Source organism: Notamacropus eugenii, chromosome 4 (assembly GCF_028372415.1).
Source record: "Notamacropus eugenii isolate mMacEug1 chromosome 4, mMacEug1.pri_v2, whole genome shotgun sequence".
Taxonomy (NCBI): Eukaryota; Metazoa; Chordata; class Mammalia; order Diprotodontia; family Macropodidae; genus Notamacropus; species Notamacropus eugenii.
In genome coordinates this window covers 339,990,435-340,007,053 of record NC_092875.1, presented here as the reverse complement: position 1 = coordinate 340,007,053, position 16,619 = coordinate 339,990,435, and the positions used below count along the sequence as shown (strand labels likewise).

Below are 16,619 nucleotides of genomic sequence, written 5' to 3'. Positions count from 1 at the left end.
AGAGTGACCTGGGTAGTAAGCAGCAGAGCTGTCATTTGGCAGTTGTTCCTCTGCCAGTTTAGGCCTCTCTGTGACAGATTTTGAATTTCTCTTTGCCCTGGTACATAGCCTCTTCTGCTTGAAATGCTATACGCAGCCATTCTTTGCTAGAAGAATGTCTAGACCATCCCTATTGTCTGTAGATCTCTCTGTCTGCTTCCCTATATGAACCTGCACTGGAAAAATGGTTCAGTGTGATATTTTTCTTACATTTCCTGATCAAGACTCAGTTTGGTGCAGTTTCTAGATTTGTTTTGAAGAGATATGGGTTAGAGTTCATGATGTACTTCTTCATGCTACACTGCCAAGCCTAGAGGCCTGTATTGGGCTACCCGAGTCTTTCTTACCTGTCCAGGTCTTCGGCTGGCCACGCCAGATGCACGTATGAGAGAAAGGACGTTCCAGAGTCAAACAGGGGTTGAGCTTTATTACAGGGTTTCGGTTACAAGTGCAGGGGGTCTTCTTTCTTAGGACGAAGAGGGGGAGATTTCCTAAGAAGGCTAAGCTTAAGGGAATGGAAGTAGAAGTACAAGCGGGGAGAGAGGGGGAGGGGAGAGAGGAAAGAAAAGAAGCGGAGCCCTACTTTTCTCTTTGGCTCCACACGTGCTAAGCGCGCTTTTAGGCTTCCTCAATCCTACTTAATCTTCAGCCACACAGTTTGCATCTCAATACCGTGCTGTTAGGTAACTAGGTGTGCTCCAATCTGGTACGACCTCGAGGGCAGGGAGACTCCACCCATCAGGTATCTCCGGGGGAGAGGCGGAAATACCCGAGCTAGCCGAGCTAGCTCGGTCTGACCTTCTCGAACCCCCGCTGTTCATGGAGGGCCTCGTAAGACTCTAAGATTTAGAAGTCCCACTTTTACCTGCCCGAGACTGTCCACACGGAATTGAGCTTCCAGTCCCAACACTACTCTGTCATCTTGGCTTTACCCTTAGACTTTAATAACTATTAGCAAATGATTTTAACTTCTTCCTTGGACTTTATTACTTTATTATTTATGACTAGCTCTTTCTTCCATCCATGCAAACTTTCTCACATCTTTTTTCTCTTCTAGGCTTTTACATAGATAGAGAATCATCATAATATAGTGAAAAGAGCGGTGGACTTGGAGTCAGAAGACTTTGGTTCTGAGCTTCACCATTATATAGCTATTTTATTTTGAGCAAGTAATTTAACCTCATGAGTTTCCTCATTCCTAAAATGAAAATAATGACAATATTAATACTTTTAATTTTTCAGTTTTTTTATTTAAAAAATCACAATAGAAAAAGAAAAAATAGAAAATCTTATTACAAATATTCACAGTGAATCAAAACAAACTTCCACATTGGCCATGTCAGTCAGGAGGTGGTTAGCATGCTTGATCACTGGTTAGGTGATAAAGTCTCAGCAGAGTCAACTAGATGGTACTGTGGATGGAGCAGTGGGCCTTGAGTAAGAAGACCTGAGTTCAAATCAGGCCTTAGATTACCAACTATGGGACTACAGGCAGCCATTTCCTCAACTGTAAAATGGGGACAATCTATGATAAGAGCACTTATCTCATAGGGTTATTGTGAAGATCTCAGCATGGTGTCTGACACATAGTAAGTGCTATATAAATGCCTATCCTTTTTTCCCCTTCTTCATTCTTCTGGAATTATGTTTAATCAGAGTTCTAAAATCTTTCAGAGTTCTTTGTCTTTATAGTATTGTGGTGGTATAAATTTTTTTCTTGGTTCTGCTCACTTAAACCTGTATCAGTTCATACAAGTCTTCCCAAGCTTCTCTGAAATCAACCCTTTCATCATTTCTTATGGTACAATAATATTCCATTATATTAATATACTACTATTTGTTTAGCTATTCCCCATCTGTTGATTGCACTGTTTGTTTCACAGGGTCATTTATAAGGCTCAAATGAGATAGAGTATATTAACTTTATAACTATATAGGGCTATATAAATGTAAAATAGTGTTATATTTTTTTATCAGATTGCCTATACAATCCTTTCCCTTGGTGACTTTGTACACCCTGTGATTTCAATTTTCACCTTTATTCAGTGTTCCCAAAATGATATTTCTACCTTTAACATGTTTTCAGAACTATAAGTCTGTATTTCCAGATGCCTGCTGGATATTTCTTTCTGAATATCCTGCTGAAATCTCAAAAATGAAGTTCTACAACTAAACTTAATCTTACCTCCAAGTCTTCACTTCACCAAAGTATATTTAATAGCAACACATAGTCTCAGTCTCTTATACTCATAACCTTGTAGTCACCTTTGACTCTTTCTTGTCTCTCACCCCACCCAATTCAGAGAAGATTCAGTGTTATGTGTAAAACATATCCAGGCAAATGCCAAATTCTGTCCTTTCTGTGTCGTGTCTCATGTGTAAAGCCCCTCTTCTTCATTCAGACTGCAGTCCATCCTAGTTTAGGCCCTTATCTCTTTTAGTAGCTTCCTATCTGGTCTTACACATATGCCCAAATAAGACCTTCCATGACTCCCCATTATCTATGAAATACCATATAAACTCCTGACTGACATTCCAGGCCCTCAAAAGGCTGACTCCAATATACATGTCCAGCTTTATCTCATACTGTTCCCTTTCAAGTATTCTACCTTCCAGCCAAATTGAACCTTATTCCCTGTTCTTGACCTTTTTGTTCCTATTTCCATGCCTTGAATATTTTCCTGTTTTTGTTTGTTGAAGTTTGTGCAAAGCCCAACTCAGATGCTACTCACCCTACATGTTCAATTAATTACCAGATCTTATCATTTCTTACTCTAGAACATCTCTCATTTTTATCTCCTTCTCACTGTTCATACAGTCACCACCCTAGCTCAGGTCTTCATCACCTCTCTTACATAGACTACTACAATGGCTTCCCTGTTAGTCTAGCCTCAAGTTTCTATCTACCACAGAGCTGCCAAAGTGATTTTCCAGTAGTACAGGTCTAACCATGTCATTCCTCTACTCATTAAATTCCAGTGGTTCCCTGAAAGGCTACCTATATGATAAAATATAAGTTCCACTCTGGTTTTTAAAACTCTTCACAACCTTACTCTAAACTTCCTTTGAAGTCCTGTTAATCAAGGATTCTTGTTTTTTCTTTGTATGCCCAGCACTTAGCATGGTGCCTTGCCAGTAGTAGACACTTTATCATATTGATTCATTAATTCAGTCATTCTCTTGACTCTGAGTCAGAAATTTGTACATAGCAGAGTATGCTACCTTGCTTCTATCTACTGGAAGTTATAACCCTTGATCAATGTGTAGAAATTTATGTTTATCCCTACTAAATTGCATATTAAATTTGGCCCATCATTCTAGCCTTCCATGAGCTTTTTAAGATTCATATTATGTCATCCAACATTTTATATATTCCTTCTAACTTTGCAATCATCTGCAAATTTGACAGCCATGCTCTCTATGCCTTCATCCTATTCATTGGTAAAGATGTTAAACAGCATAAGGCAAAGGGCAGATAACTAAGAGCTGCACTAGAGATCCCTCTCCAAGTCAGCATCGATCCCATTAATCACCACTCTTTGGTTTCAGGCATACAACCAGTTCCAATTCCATCCAACTACACTATCATTTGGATCGAATCCCTACTTTTTTGTCCACAAAGAAATCAAGGTATCTTAGAGTTCCCCTGATCTCTCTCATTATGATTGCCTGTTCAAAAAAACATTAGTCTGACTTGATCTGGCCTGAAACCATCCTGGCTTTTAGGGATTACTACTTCCCCTTTTAAATACTCATAAATCATCCTTTTGATAATATATTCTAGAATATTTTAAGGAATCAAAGTCAAGCCCAGTAGTAGGGCAACTAGCAGATACTACCTTTTTCTGGAAATGAGACTTTTTCCTCTTGTCTAGTCCTTTGGTATCTCTTCCATTTGCCATAGTCTTTTAAAGATCATTGTAATTCACAATAACATTTAATTATTCTCTATTACCCTCATACATAGTATGTCTGGACCTAATGACTTGAACTCCCTTGGTTTCCATAACACCATGCTGTCCTGGTTCTCATCCTACTTTCATTCGTTCATTGAACAATCATTTTATTAGGCAGATAGTATAGGCCAGACATCATGCTAGGCACTTGAGATAGAAAGACAAAAATGAAGCAGTCCTTGCCCTCAGGGAATTTATATTCTACTGGGAGAATGCCACATATACATAGATAAAGGTAAAATACAAAATAAATACATGGTAATTTTTTATGAATGGGAAGGACTAACAAATTGGAATCCAGTAAACATTTATTTATTAAGTACCTACCATGTGCCAGGCACTGTGCTAAGTGCTGGGGACACAATAAAAAGAAAGATAGCTCTCAAGGAGCTTACAGACAATGGGAGGAGACAAGACACAAAACAAAAAAGCTAAGAAAGCTAGGGCAAGTGGGGAGTGGGAAGGGGCACCAGGGTATATCTTGTTCCATGGCATTATAACCAGACAGAGCTGCTTCTGCCCTCTGTACAGGAAGGCACTGGGAGGAGGTTGGCACTCTGCCCTCCAGCTCTCCAATCAGAGGAGAGAGGAGGCTAAGGGAAGTGGTCTCAACCAAGGCATGAGTTGGCAGCCTGGTGATAAGATTAGAAGTGATGAGTTTATCCTTGGAGGGGAATCTTGTTCCGCAGAGTTGAAGCCAGTTACAGCAACAGATGCAAAGTTGAGAGAGTTTACCTTCCAAAAGATGAAGATGGGATGTTGTGTAAGGGAAACAGAATTTAGACTGTGTATCAGAGTTGGCAGGGAGGGAGTTAGAAGGGGTGAGATGCTTGAGGCAGGGGAAGAACAATGTGTAATCAACCTGAAAACATAGGCCAGAGCCAGAGTGTGAAAGATTCTAAGTGGTAAACAGAAGAACTTTTATCTCGTGACAAAACAGAAACCTATTGTCAGAGTGCAAAAGAAAAGTTGTTAGATTTGGATTCAAGATATGTATTTGAATCCTGGGTCAGGTTTTATTTACTCTGGGCAAGTCTTTTCACCGCTTTCGGTATCAGTTTTCTTGGTACCAGTGAGGAGGCCAGACTGAGGTCATCTAGGAAAAGAGTCCAGGTATATCTTATTATCTTGAAGGTGACAGACAGTCTTTCCCCTGTCATGCCATTTTTCAACCCATAGTACTTTACAACAAGGAAAATAGAAGTAGGCATCAACAGAGTCAAAAAACCATTTCTGTCAAATGGATACAATTTATTAGAGGAAAGAGCACAAGCTACAAGGACCTCAAGAAATTTTATTAGTGCTTAGGAATTTGAATCCAGGAAACCATGGCCATTCTCAAAATCACAGGATTATCAGGAACTAATTGCTGGGTTAATTCCTCCCATAGTGGGGACCAAAAACCTGAAAATATTCCATTTAAATGCTGGAAGAGCCGGGAACACCCAAAAATCAGGACCAATTTGGTGACACATTTCTCTCATTTTTTTTCCTTTACTTGGAAGTATAAAATTTTGGACTTTTGTTTACTAACAACTAATTCTTATAGTGTTTTCTGGAGTTAAGCAAAGGTGTTTTCTTGTGATAATTAAATTAAAAAATTAGAAATCAAAATAAATAAACTATATGAGTAGATTTACAATAGATTCAAATCAGCAAAAATATGACAGGCCATCAGCTATGAAAATCTCAGTAATAGTAATAATAGTAATAATCCCCTTTTGGGAAGAGGATGTGAATAAACATTTATTAAATACCTACTCTGTGCCACACTGTGCTAAATGCTTTGCAAATATTAGGTGTACTACTGCACAAACTTACGTTTTTCAAACAAAGGCAGGGCCTGATTATCTGCAGTACTATCTAACAAACTGAAGCAACTTGCTGAAGTTCCTACTTATAATTGTATCAGCTCCTACCTCTGGGAGTCTAGGGATTTCTTCAATCATATACCATACCATACCACATGTGCTGTCCATAGCTTTCCTAGATTAAGTGCTGGAATGATTACTTTTGTTCCTTTGTACAGGGGAAATGTCAGGAGCTAGAAAAGATGCAACTACATCTCCTATAATGTCAGTCAACCAAAAGGATTTTATAACCACAGCCACGTCACCATTCCAACATGACACTGCCAGGTAAGCTGCTGGGGAGGGAAGCTTTGGTTTAACATTCCACAGATGCATCCATTACATCTCTCCAATTTGGGGAAAGCAGCAGAGTTCCTTCGGTGCTATGCTCTAATGTGAGATGGATGATATAATCTCTGAACTGCCCTATCTTTTGACATTTATAGTAAGCTTTAAATTGCTTATTAGAAGAAGAAAAGTAGAAATATGCCAAGTTAGAACATTTGATTTTTATTTAGATTTTCAAATGAATGTATTTTATGCTTAAAGTCTTGCTATGTTTAATAGACATGTAAATAATTGAAAGAGTTAGTGCTAACCCTTGTTAGGCCTTAAGTCCACTGGAAGGTTTTAATCACTTTGCATTTTTCCCAAGTTTTATCAAATGGAATTTCCCTAAAATGTATCACACAGATGTTATTTTATATTTACTGACAAGAAGCAAAATCACATTAAGTCAGCAGCTTTGATTATACTGTGTGCCTGCTCCAGAGGCTTCCCCATAATAGAAGTATCACTTTTACTCTAGTAAAGGGAAGTAAGGTTTGTTTTCATTTTTATAATGTTCACAATAACTTTGTCTCATTTTGGGATTATAGCTCCCAAGGCTGAGTGTGTGTGTATGTGTGAGTGTGTGTACATGTTAATGAAAATTTTAAATCAATAAAAACCATATCTCTTGTCTACATGACGACTTCTGGCAATAGAAGTCGAATTGGTTCTGGACCCAAAGGATGATTGGCTCAATTGCTGGGGGTGAATCAAAGGGAAAAGAGTCTTTGACAAAGTATGAAAGGTGGGAAAGTATAATCAGTTTTCATCCTCATTGTCCTCTCCCTATCAGTGCATATCATGAACTAACTGAACATTTAGGTGGTCTCTCTTGTTCCCCTGGGAAGCTGGCAAATTTTTTTCTGTCTTATGTGGAAATGTGTTGTATATAATCAGTAAGGGCACTGATAATTAGGATAGGTTTTGATATATTCCCCTGTAGAAGTGAAATTCATCTTTTGAGGAGATTATTTCCTACTTAATGCCCTGATATCCACAATTATACATTGCAACAACAAAAGAACATTTAAAAACCAAATTCTCCATTAAAAGAGCAACATTAGTTTCATTTAAAATAGCCACATCTGCAGATACTACTGTGGAGGCTGAAATTCTTCCACAGGAGGCTCCTCGACGGTTATATATAAACAGTGACACAAATTATATTATTGAAAGAGAATCTGTAAAAATAGAAGTGATTGGCTTGCAACAGCATTTCAGAAGTTTATAGATTGTATGAGGAATAGAAATTTCTACCATCTCATAATACATCTAAAAACATCTTTCCCAATAAGAGGCTCTTATTGAAACACATGTGAATTTGACCAGGTTAAGTAGCCTTGGTATGCTTTTCCTTACTCATGGGCTTCTTTAATTGACAATGGTAAATGGACAAAGCTTTCTTTAGATACCTAAAGCTGATCCTATCCTTCATCAGAAAACCTGCTTGGGCAGCAGGTCCTTCCCAATTTATCATTGAATGCTTATAAGCTTAGACTGCAAGTTTAACTAACTAAATTAATCGATATTGAGAATTATAGCAGCTTTTGTACAGCAGTTAAGGGATTGTCAGCATGTTAGTTGATACCAAAGATCTTTGAGGGGTTAATCACTTAATTAACCAGGTTTCTTAAAACAGAAACTTGTTATATAAAGTAACATCTCTTCAGATACTATCTCTCACTGTCTGTTTAATGCTGAGATAAATATTAACCACAAAGGGGCTTAGTTTGTGTTTACTTGAGGATGTTTGTGGTTTTGAGCATTTATACTCCTTGTCTTTCCACAAGGGTGGCTGGATTATAAGCATTTTTTAAATTCTAAAAAAAACCCAAACAAACCCAAACTGGTTACAATCTTTTAACCTTACAAAATGAACACATACTGCTTACTGATTACAAATCTGATGGTTTTAAAGAAATATTTTGAATCTGTTTCATTGGTTTGGGGAACAGTGACATCTTAAACCACCTTTAGGCCCACAAAGGGCTTAGAGGAATGTTAGACCCCAGAAAGAAAGGACCAGAGGTTAAAGCTTTCATAACTGACCATGCTCATATATTAGTAACCTTTCTTGTTATAGTGCTACTACTCTGTTTCATCAGTAGATGCATGTTCCTGACTTTTGAACTAAATTCACCTGTTGGTCTAAAATATTATAGGGTGCCTGATTTAGAATATCCCACACTCTAACAATTTGAGGTTCAGGAGAATTCATTCCATCTTTTCTTAAGAGATTAAGCTCAGTTGGAAGGAAAAAAAAAAGAATCTGGATTTTCAATCTTTACACCAAATTTTCTTGCTATTGCAGACGTAAATCCAACCTTTAACACTAATATATTTTTGATGGTTACCTTTCTGGCATGAAAAAGATTAAAATGTTCCTGTCATTTAGATTTTGCAGAATACCCCCAGTACATACACCATATCAACCCTGCAGAGTTTTATAAATCTTTGTTAAAATTGTTTATAAACTTGTATTTATTATGGGACTTAAAAAGCAGGTTTCTTTATCTGTTAGTCCTCAACAGTTCATATCAAATATAAAAACTCAGAATATTCTTAAGAAATGAGTATTTCACTAAGTATTAAATAAGTATTTGCTAATGTATAGCATACCAGATTTTCTCCTTAGAAGTGCACATTGGCATGTTATGGATCCATTATACAAAATGCAGACTTGAAAAAAAGATCCAGAGCTATGAAAATCAGTTACTGAAAAAACGCAAGTAGATGCTTTCCAAATCTCAGTATCAGATGTGTTTTAGTTATTTTCATTTCCAAGCATGGAGAATGCAAAGTACATGATTTTTATAGTGAACTTTTAAGTTACTCACAAACTCTTAATGGGGTGGGTAGGGGAAGAGAAAAGTTTTTTTATTTTTCATCCCGAAAAACATCTTAAGGTGCAAAGGAGAGGGAAAATATAGACATTTCCCCCATCCACACCTAAATTCTAAGCATTTTTAAGACTAGGGAGGAAAAAAGAGTAGGGGTGGAGAGGAAGCTGATAGGAGACAAGTTTTCCTTTTTTCCCTGAAGAGAGCTAAGGGCCAGAAAAGTCCAATATAGTTCCATATGCAGGTGATAAAACCAGACGTTGGCAAATTAATCTCTCTTATTCACTGTGTAGGTTGTTAATTGTTCTCTCTGCTGGCTGTCGATATAATGTGAAATTTTCATTCCCCATTCAAGATGGAAAAAGTTGTGGCTGAAAATGTTAACATTTGCATTTTTATTTGTTGATTTATTTAAAGGACAGCCTCTCTTACAGCAATCCATCACTTGGTGACACCCCAAATATGAATAATGTATTGTAGACTTGCGGTTACAATGTGTAATAAGTGCCAGAGACAGTAGAGGAATGTTAACTATGTTGCAAATGTAATATTTATCGACTCATAAAGTTTATTGCTTTCGAGGTTCAATAATACTGACCATAGGACATTAATATCACTTATCTTGATTTTAGTTGGACACCTTTGTATGTAGAAATATCCCATCTATCTCATGCTTACAAAATAAATGTGAAATTTACAGCACCAGTAAGTAGTGTATTATGGTGTTCCTGGATGAGAGCTGCAATGGTCCATTCCCACCATTTCACTTCTTGGCCTCCAGCATTGATCAGACACTTCTAAGTTGTCCCAGACAGTAAGCACAGTAGTCGACTCTACACAGGAGGGTGGAATAGCTGAACTGTGTGAAGACATTTATTTCCACTTGACTGGGACAGGCAACATTCCATTTCATCTGGAGAAAGGACTGGGAGAGAGAGGTCTTTTTTCTCTGTCACTCTGAACACCAGGTGGATGGTTGAGATTAGAGCCGTGAGATCTGGCTCTTGATAAAAAGTTTAAGAAATCAGTTTTCTTGTATGATGTCCACCCTGTGAGGTAGAGTCAAAGTTCACTCATTTTTGGGTGATATGATTCCATTTAATCTTGTAGTCTGTGTACCTCAGAGCACCACAGGGCACCTGGGACTGCAGTTCTAACCCAAAGCTATAAAAGATGAAGTTGGAAGAGGGACTTTGGTTTTCTCTAGAGCTGGGGGAGAGGTCTGATCCAAGACACAAGCTGTTATTATTAATTAACCCTTTCGTGCCTGCCCAGAGTTAATGTGTCCATTAAAAACAATGAACATCACACTGGGAATATCTGACTCTTAGCAAAAAAAAAAGAAGTAGTGTTAATTAGCAACTGTCAGCTGTAATTGTCATCCTCATTAAGATGCAGAATTATGTATTTCTTAGTTATAAATAACCTTTCTAATTGTACTTGATGTATGCCAGTTTAATCAAAAAGTACCCTTGCAAACAGGCAGATATTTGCATTAATCTAGCATTGGATCTTCAAGGTTTTTTGAGTCTTTTATTTCAGATTTAGCTTGGAGAAAGAAAAAAATCTACTACAGTTGCATATCCTTTATGTATGTGACTTTTCCTATTCAGCTGCATAGAACTGACAGGATTTTATATTAAAATTAGGTTAAATATCTTCTGAGATTGTTCAGTGTAATAGAAATCTTGTCAGTTTTTGAAGCAATTGGTAGGGTTTCCATCACTCAGTCTTTTGATAAGAAGTTGATTATTGTTCCAGACTGATAAAACTGAACTCTAGGCATGTAGCCATCAGACAAAAATGGTTCAGTCCCCCCTTTCCTGAATTCCAAGGCCAACTTGTATTCTTGTCCTTTCTCTGGGAAGTTGATTGTTCTCTTTTGTGAGGAGTAAGGGAAGAATGTTAGCTTTTTTACTAAACCATCCTTGCAACTGTATGTTAGTGTATTTCTGCTTGTGAGATTCTGCCAGTATTGGTAATCTTTTAGTGTCAAGTATTCTTCCTACTGGCTTTTGCAGGAAAGGTCACAGCACATGGTTAGCTACTTGAAGGTGGATCATTTAGATCCTTCTTGACTGGTATTTAGGCTACCAGAAGTTGTAATATGAGTAATGGAAAGCTTCATAGGGCACACATAATGTAGGACTATCTCCCACCAGTGCCAAGGAGACAGGATACAGGGTTCCTTACTTTCTGAAACCTAAATTGCTTTGTTTTAAGATGCTTGGCTTTACTTTAGTTTTAAGGGATTTGACATGAAAATTCAGTATGCCTCCAGCACAAGTTATGATGGCATAGTCTTAAAAGTGCTAAGCACATGACCGTGTGAGTGTGTTTTTGCATCAGTTTTTGTTAATACCCTGTTAAAGTGTAAACCAAGGCTGAAGTGTATATGCACTTTGGGCAGTGTCTGGTTTCTCACATAGATATACTTCTGACAATTGGGAAAATAGACAAGGGTAGGAACCATGCTAATTTGTTATTCTAAAAATAACATAAATACATAATATCTGAGGCAAAAATATTCTGTTTGGGAGTTTCTGCTGTCTAAACAGCCTGAAGTTTTTTTAATATTTCAGGATATTCAGAATTCAAGTAGAAAATTTGCAGATAATAATCACAATGGTTTAAATAATAACCATAAGCATTATTATTAACAATTAGTGTAATGATAATTATCATTATATAACAAGCACTTCAGATGCCATACTACAACCCTGTGAAGCAGACAGAATTGATGTTTATTAGTCATTTTTCTTATAAAAGCTCAAAGAAAATACTTTAGCCACTTGAACTCAGCTAGTAAATTGCAGTCAGGACTCAAACTCAAGCTTTCTGATTCTAAGGGAAGTCTTTTTTGGATCTCCTATACTGACGGGTTGTATATTTACTTGAGCTGGATATTTGGTATCTCGGATAGAAATCTTCTAGACTCCTGAGATTTGTTTTTCACTTATATCAAACTCAATACATAAGCTTAAGACTAGACCTCCTCAGGTGACTGGCTGGAGAAATTAGAACGGTGCTCAAGAAAAATAAAAGCACAACTGAAATTAAGGTTCTTGAGGCCAGGGACTGTTTTGTTGTGGTTTCTATTCCTAATATGTATCATTTTACTTACTAAATGCTAATAATACTGGATACTTAATATATGTTTATTTAATTGAATTGAATTAAAATCTCTAGTCTGACTCATGTCTGGTTACTTTTGTTTTAAACTTCTTGGTAGTTTTGAAAATTAACGTATAACTTAATCTCTTAAATCACAGAGAATATGGTTAATGGCTCTAATCAATTACAGTCATTATTGTAAAGTTTCTTTATTTGAAAAAAAAATCTATTGGTTCTTACTTGCAAGTTTTGAAGTAAAAATTCGATTTTTCAAAATGGCTTCCTAGAATCCTGCCTGTTGAACAACAAGCGGCCTTTTTCACTGTCTTCCCTAACTATGATTGTTTACTTATTTCTTACCAGCACAATGGGGCCTATCAAAACTATTCTTTTTGAATAAAAACTTAATTGCAGCAATTAAATGAAGGTTAAAGACTATATAAGACACTTCAGAAAAAATGGTATTGAATGTAAAGTAAAAATACAATTTTACCTTCTTTAGACATAGATAAAGCTGAAAGGGGCCTTTGAAATGTTCTAGTCCAACTCTTATTTTACAGATGAGGAAAATGAGGCACAAAGTAGCACAGCATGATATATACTTAGATTCCCTAATTCTAAATCCACTGCACTTTCCACTACATTGTGCTGCCAGTCAATGGCATAAGCTACAGTGGCTCTTTGAGCCCCAACTCTACAATATATCCCAGAGTACCCTCCTTTGAGGAGCTCAAGGTAGATCACAGGAACCATTTAAATAATTTTTTATCATCTGTTTTATAAATAGGGATCAGTATATAAATCTCTCTTTTCAAGAAGCTTTTTAAAGTCGTTAAAGCTACAGAAGTTTAAGCCCAAATAGCCTGTCATTGTTTTTCTTTCATATTATTATATCTCATCATATTTAATATAATAATTTAATACAGTTATCATTGTATCATAATACCAATAATAATACCTCCTTCCAACATTTGAACCTTTCCAACATTTGATTCCCTATTTTATTATGTGTTTTGTTTCTTTTGTTTTGGAAGGAGGATTGTTAAACCTGGAAGAAATATACTCATAGTTCCCCACACAAATAGGGATTCCCAGGAAAATCTGAAAGAGAGAGAGAGAGAGAGGGAGAGGGAGAGGGAGAGAGCGAAGTAGAGAAACACATATTTCAATGATGTTCCTACCAATTTAATTCCTAGTTTTCATTAGCCATGGCACCTAATGCATTTCTTTTAGACATAATGCCTAATTTTGGTTAGATCCTGAATACAGAGGTCTGTACTTCTTTTAATAGCACAAATCAAAGTAAATCTTTACAGTTGTACTCTGAGGAAGGGAGAAGGCCTGTCTGAATTAGTGAGATATATGACTTCTCATCATATATGTATATTATATATATATACATACATACATACATATATAATAAATCCATCAATTATTTACTGAATGTCCACTGTGTAGTGAGATTAGTCTTAGCAAAGATAAAAGCTACCTTCTCTTGTGAGATGAGGTGAGGGAGATAGTGGCTAAAGACATCAGGGTGGCGTGAAATAAGGAGGGGAGAAGAGGGAGCTCTTAGTGAATGCCCTCAATTTTTCTAGTGAAATGAGACAAGATTCTCAGCTGAGAAAGGTGGAGAAAGGAGGAAATATGGGAAGTTTGAGGAGGGATGAAAAAACTTATAAAAGGCACTGTGGTCATTGGGAGTGAATTGATTGGGAAAGTATGAAAGGATTTTCTTGCCACAGTGAGGACCCAGATAAGATTATGTATCATAAATTTGTAGTCTACCCAGTCAGCATAGTTTCTTGATGTTCCCTGGCTTTGTTCAGCAACACATTAATAGAAGTAAAGGCAGTGAATGGTGGAAATGATACAAGGCTGGGGTTTGAAAGAACAAAATCGGCATGAAGATGGCCAGGGTTAGAGAGAAGAGGATATATGTTAGAATGTATCTTCTTTGAGATTCAGCTCAGTTTTTCCTTTTCTTTATAGCCCCAGTACTTAGCACAGGGCCTGGCCTTTAGGAAACACTTAACAAATATTTGTTGACTAATAGAAGGTAAATTCCTTGAGTGGTGGAATTGTTTTATTCTTTGTACTTGTTTCTCTAGCACTTAGCCTAATCTGTTGCACATGAGACACCTACAAATGCTTGTTAATTGATTGAATAGTATAAGCTTTTCTCCAAGGAATAATGTAAAGATTGTATCGATGCTTTGAAAAATCTAGTAAACTGTAATTATACTCTTAATCTATGTAAGTTTAGTACCTTCTCAAAAAAGGAAATAAGCGCAAGCCTGTTATGACCTGTTCTTGAGGAAGCCATTCTGGCCTTTTGTAATTGTTGCTTCCTTTTCTAGATGTTTACTGTCTCTTTAATAATATGTACCTCAAAAGGCAGTCAACAAATGTGTACATTTCTAAGTGGCTGAGCATGGCTGTAGGTAAGTTCTGTCAGTGCAGAGAAGGGAACTCTCCAGGGGACCTGAAAAGACTGCACGGAGGAGGAAGTGAGTCTGGAGAGAGGAGCATTATTCTAACATGTTGAGGAGGGTGAAGGATTCTGAGTTAAGTGGCTATATGCTAAAGTATAAATGGGCAAAGTCTATTTGAAGGACAGTGATTAGACTACTCATAGCAGAGAAGATTTTCTTGCACTAGAGAGCCGTGAGAAATAATGTTGAAGAGGTGAGCTGGGGCCAAAATCTAGAATAATGCTTAAAGATTTAGAAGTTCTATGCACAGTAGGCCACTGTTGAAAGTTTTGGAGAAGTATAGTGACAGGATCTTATGATATTTTGAGACAATTATCCTATAGTATATAGGGAGGAAAAGAGTTTGATTGAGACTTGGAGTCAGAGATTCTGGGTTCAAGTTCTGATCTTACTTGTTAGAGTCTTGTGAGTTATATAACCTCTCTGGACCTCAGTTTCTTCATTTGTAAAATTGAGAGCTTTGAACTAGTCAATCTCTAAGGTCCCTTCTACCTCTGAATCCTTTGATCCTATGATGAGGGGTATTGGAGATGGGGAGAGACTGGAGGCTATCTGCAACTAGTAGGGTAACTAACCCACTGGTGGAGAAGACCATCATCCTTTCAAACAGATGATAAAGGGCATATTACCAGCAAAGATTCTTTGTACAGTATCAGTGGCACCAAGAACAATTGTGTGAGTATAATTCCTGTGTCTGATGAAAATCCTGTTTTTATTTAAACTCTGATGTTAGATCCATATTTTAATTCCTACTGTTAAGAACCGTTAATATAGTCATCTATTCCTTTTTGTGCATGAGTTGGTAGGATGTATATGAATAACTAAAGTATAAAAGAAATAAATAGGATGATAAACTAAAACAACGAGGATGTAACATGAGCTCTAGTAACTAATGCAGGTCTTAGAGAATCCTATAGTAGTTATTAGAATTCTCTTCCCACTTTGGGAGACCTTGAAGAGTTAGGCTCACCATAGGAAGCATATGCTTAAGAAAATGCACAGAAACTCATTGCAGCTTCATTCCTTTGTTTCTTAAAAATCCTTTCCAAGGACTCAAGTTGGTAGAGAGTGGAAAATTTTTGTATGGTTTAAGCAATTATATAACTTCAGGTTTTGGTTATAGGCCACATTGACTTGAATATCTTATTTTCTTGGCAACCCTGAATTAGTAAGCATAAACTCTTCCATTTGTATCTTTATGGGTTTGAATTCCATTGTTGTTGTTCCATCGCGTCTGATTCTTCATGACCCATGGGCCCTTTTATCCTCCACGATCTCTTGAAATCTGTCCAGATTCATGTTCGTTGCTTCTGTGACACTATCTATACATCTCATCCTCTACCATACCCTTTTCCTTTTGCCTTCCATCTTTCCTAACATCAGGGTCTTTTCCAGTGAATCTCATCTTCTCAAATGTGTACCCCCTCTCTTAAATGTGCACCTGCACATTTAAGTTGATGTTAGATTTCTTCTTCAATATCAACCTTTTGTGGAGATAACTGAAAATATTCCATATTCCCTTAGACTAGTGTGACCTTTTCCTCCCTCCACAAGGGCACCTGGTACATCTGGAAAACTTCTTGAGGAAGAGCCAGAGTATTTGAACTTCAGCTTCAGTATTTTACCTTCCAGAGAACAGCCTGAATTAATTTCAGGACCATCAGTTTGGAGGCTTCCTGTTACTTTGGCCATTGAATTTCAACCTGAGCAGATCCTTATAATAGAATCATCTCACTGAAAAATACTTTGCCAGTAGTCTTACATAGGTTAACATTGTTGCATTTCTTTACCTTGTGAGCAGTTTAAATGCCATTTATCTTTGACAAAGCAGATTTACAAAACCAAAGGATACAGATCTCGTGGAAGAGACTTTCAAGTTCATCTAGGCCAAGCCTCGTCATTTTATAGCTGAAAAAACTGAGCCTCAGAGTGGTGAAGTGACTGGACCACCATTACACAGAGATAGATGTAAGTGCAGAGCTGGAGTTCAAACAC

General features: G+C 37.0%; 1 protein-coding gene across 9 annotated transcripts in view; it reads left to right on the top strand.

Moving 5' to 3' along the window:
- The window catches only part of KIAA1328 (KIAA1328 ortholog), a 477,491-nt gene that overhangs the window by 424,467 nt on the left and 36,405 nt on the right, over positions 1 to 16,619 (top strand). For 8 of the 9 annotated variants that reach the window (XM_072599342.1, XM_072599337.1, XM_072599338.1 and 5 more), the window contains one exon: positions 6,025 to 6,133. The exons of the other annotated variant lie outside the window; for it this stretch is intronic. In XM_072599342.1, the coding sequence (XP_072455443.1) occupies positions 6,025 to 6,133 (109 nt within the window). The remainder of the gene's footprint in view (positions 1 to 6,024; positions 6,134 to 16,619) is intronic. 9 annotated transcript variants of the gene reach the window in all.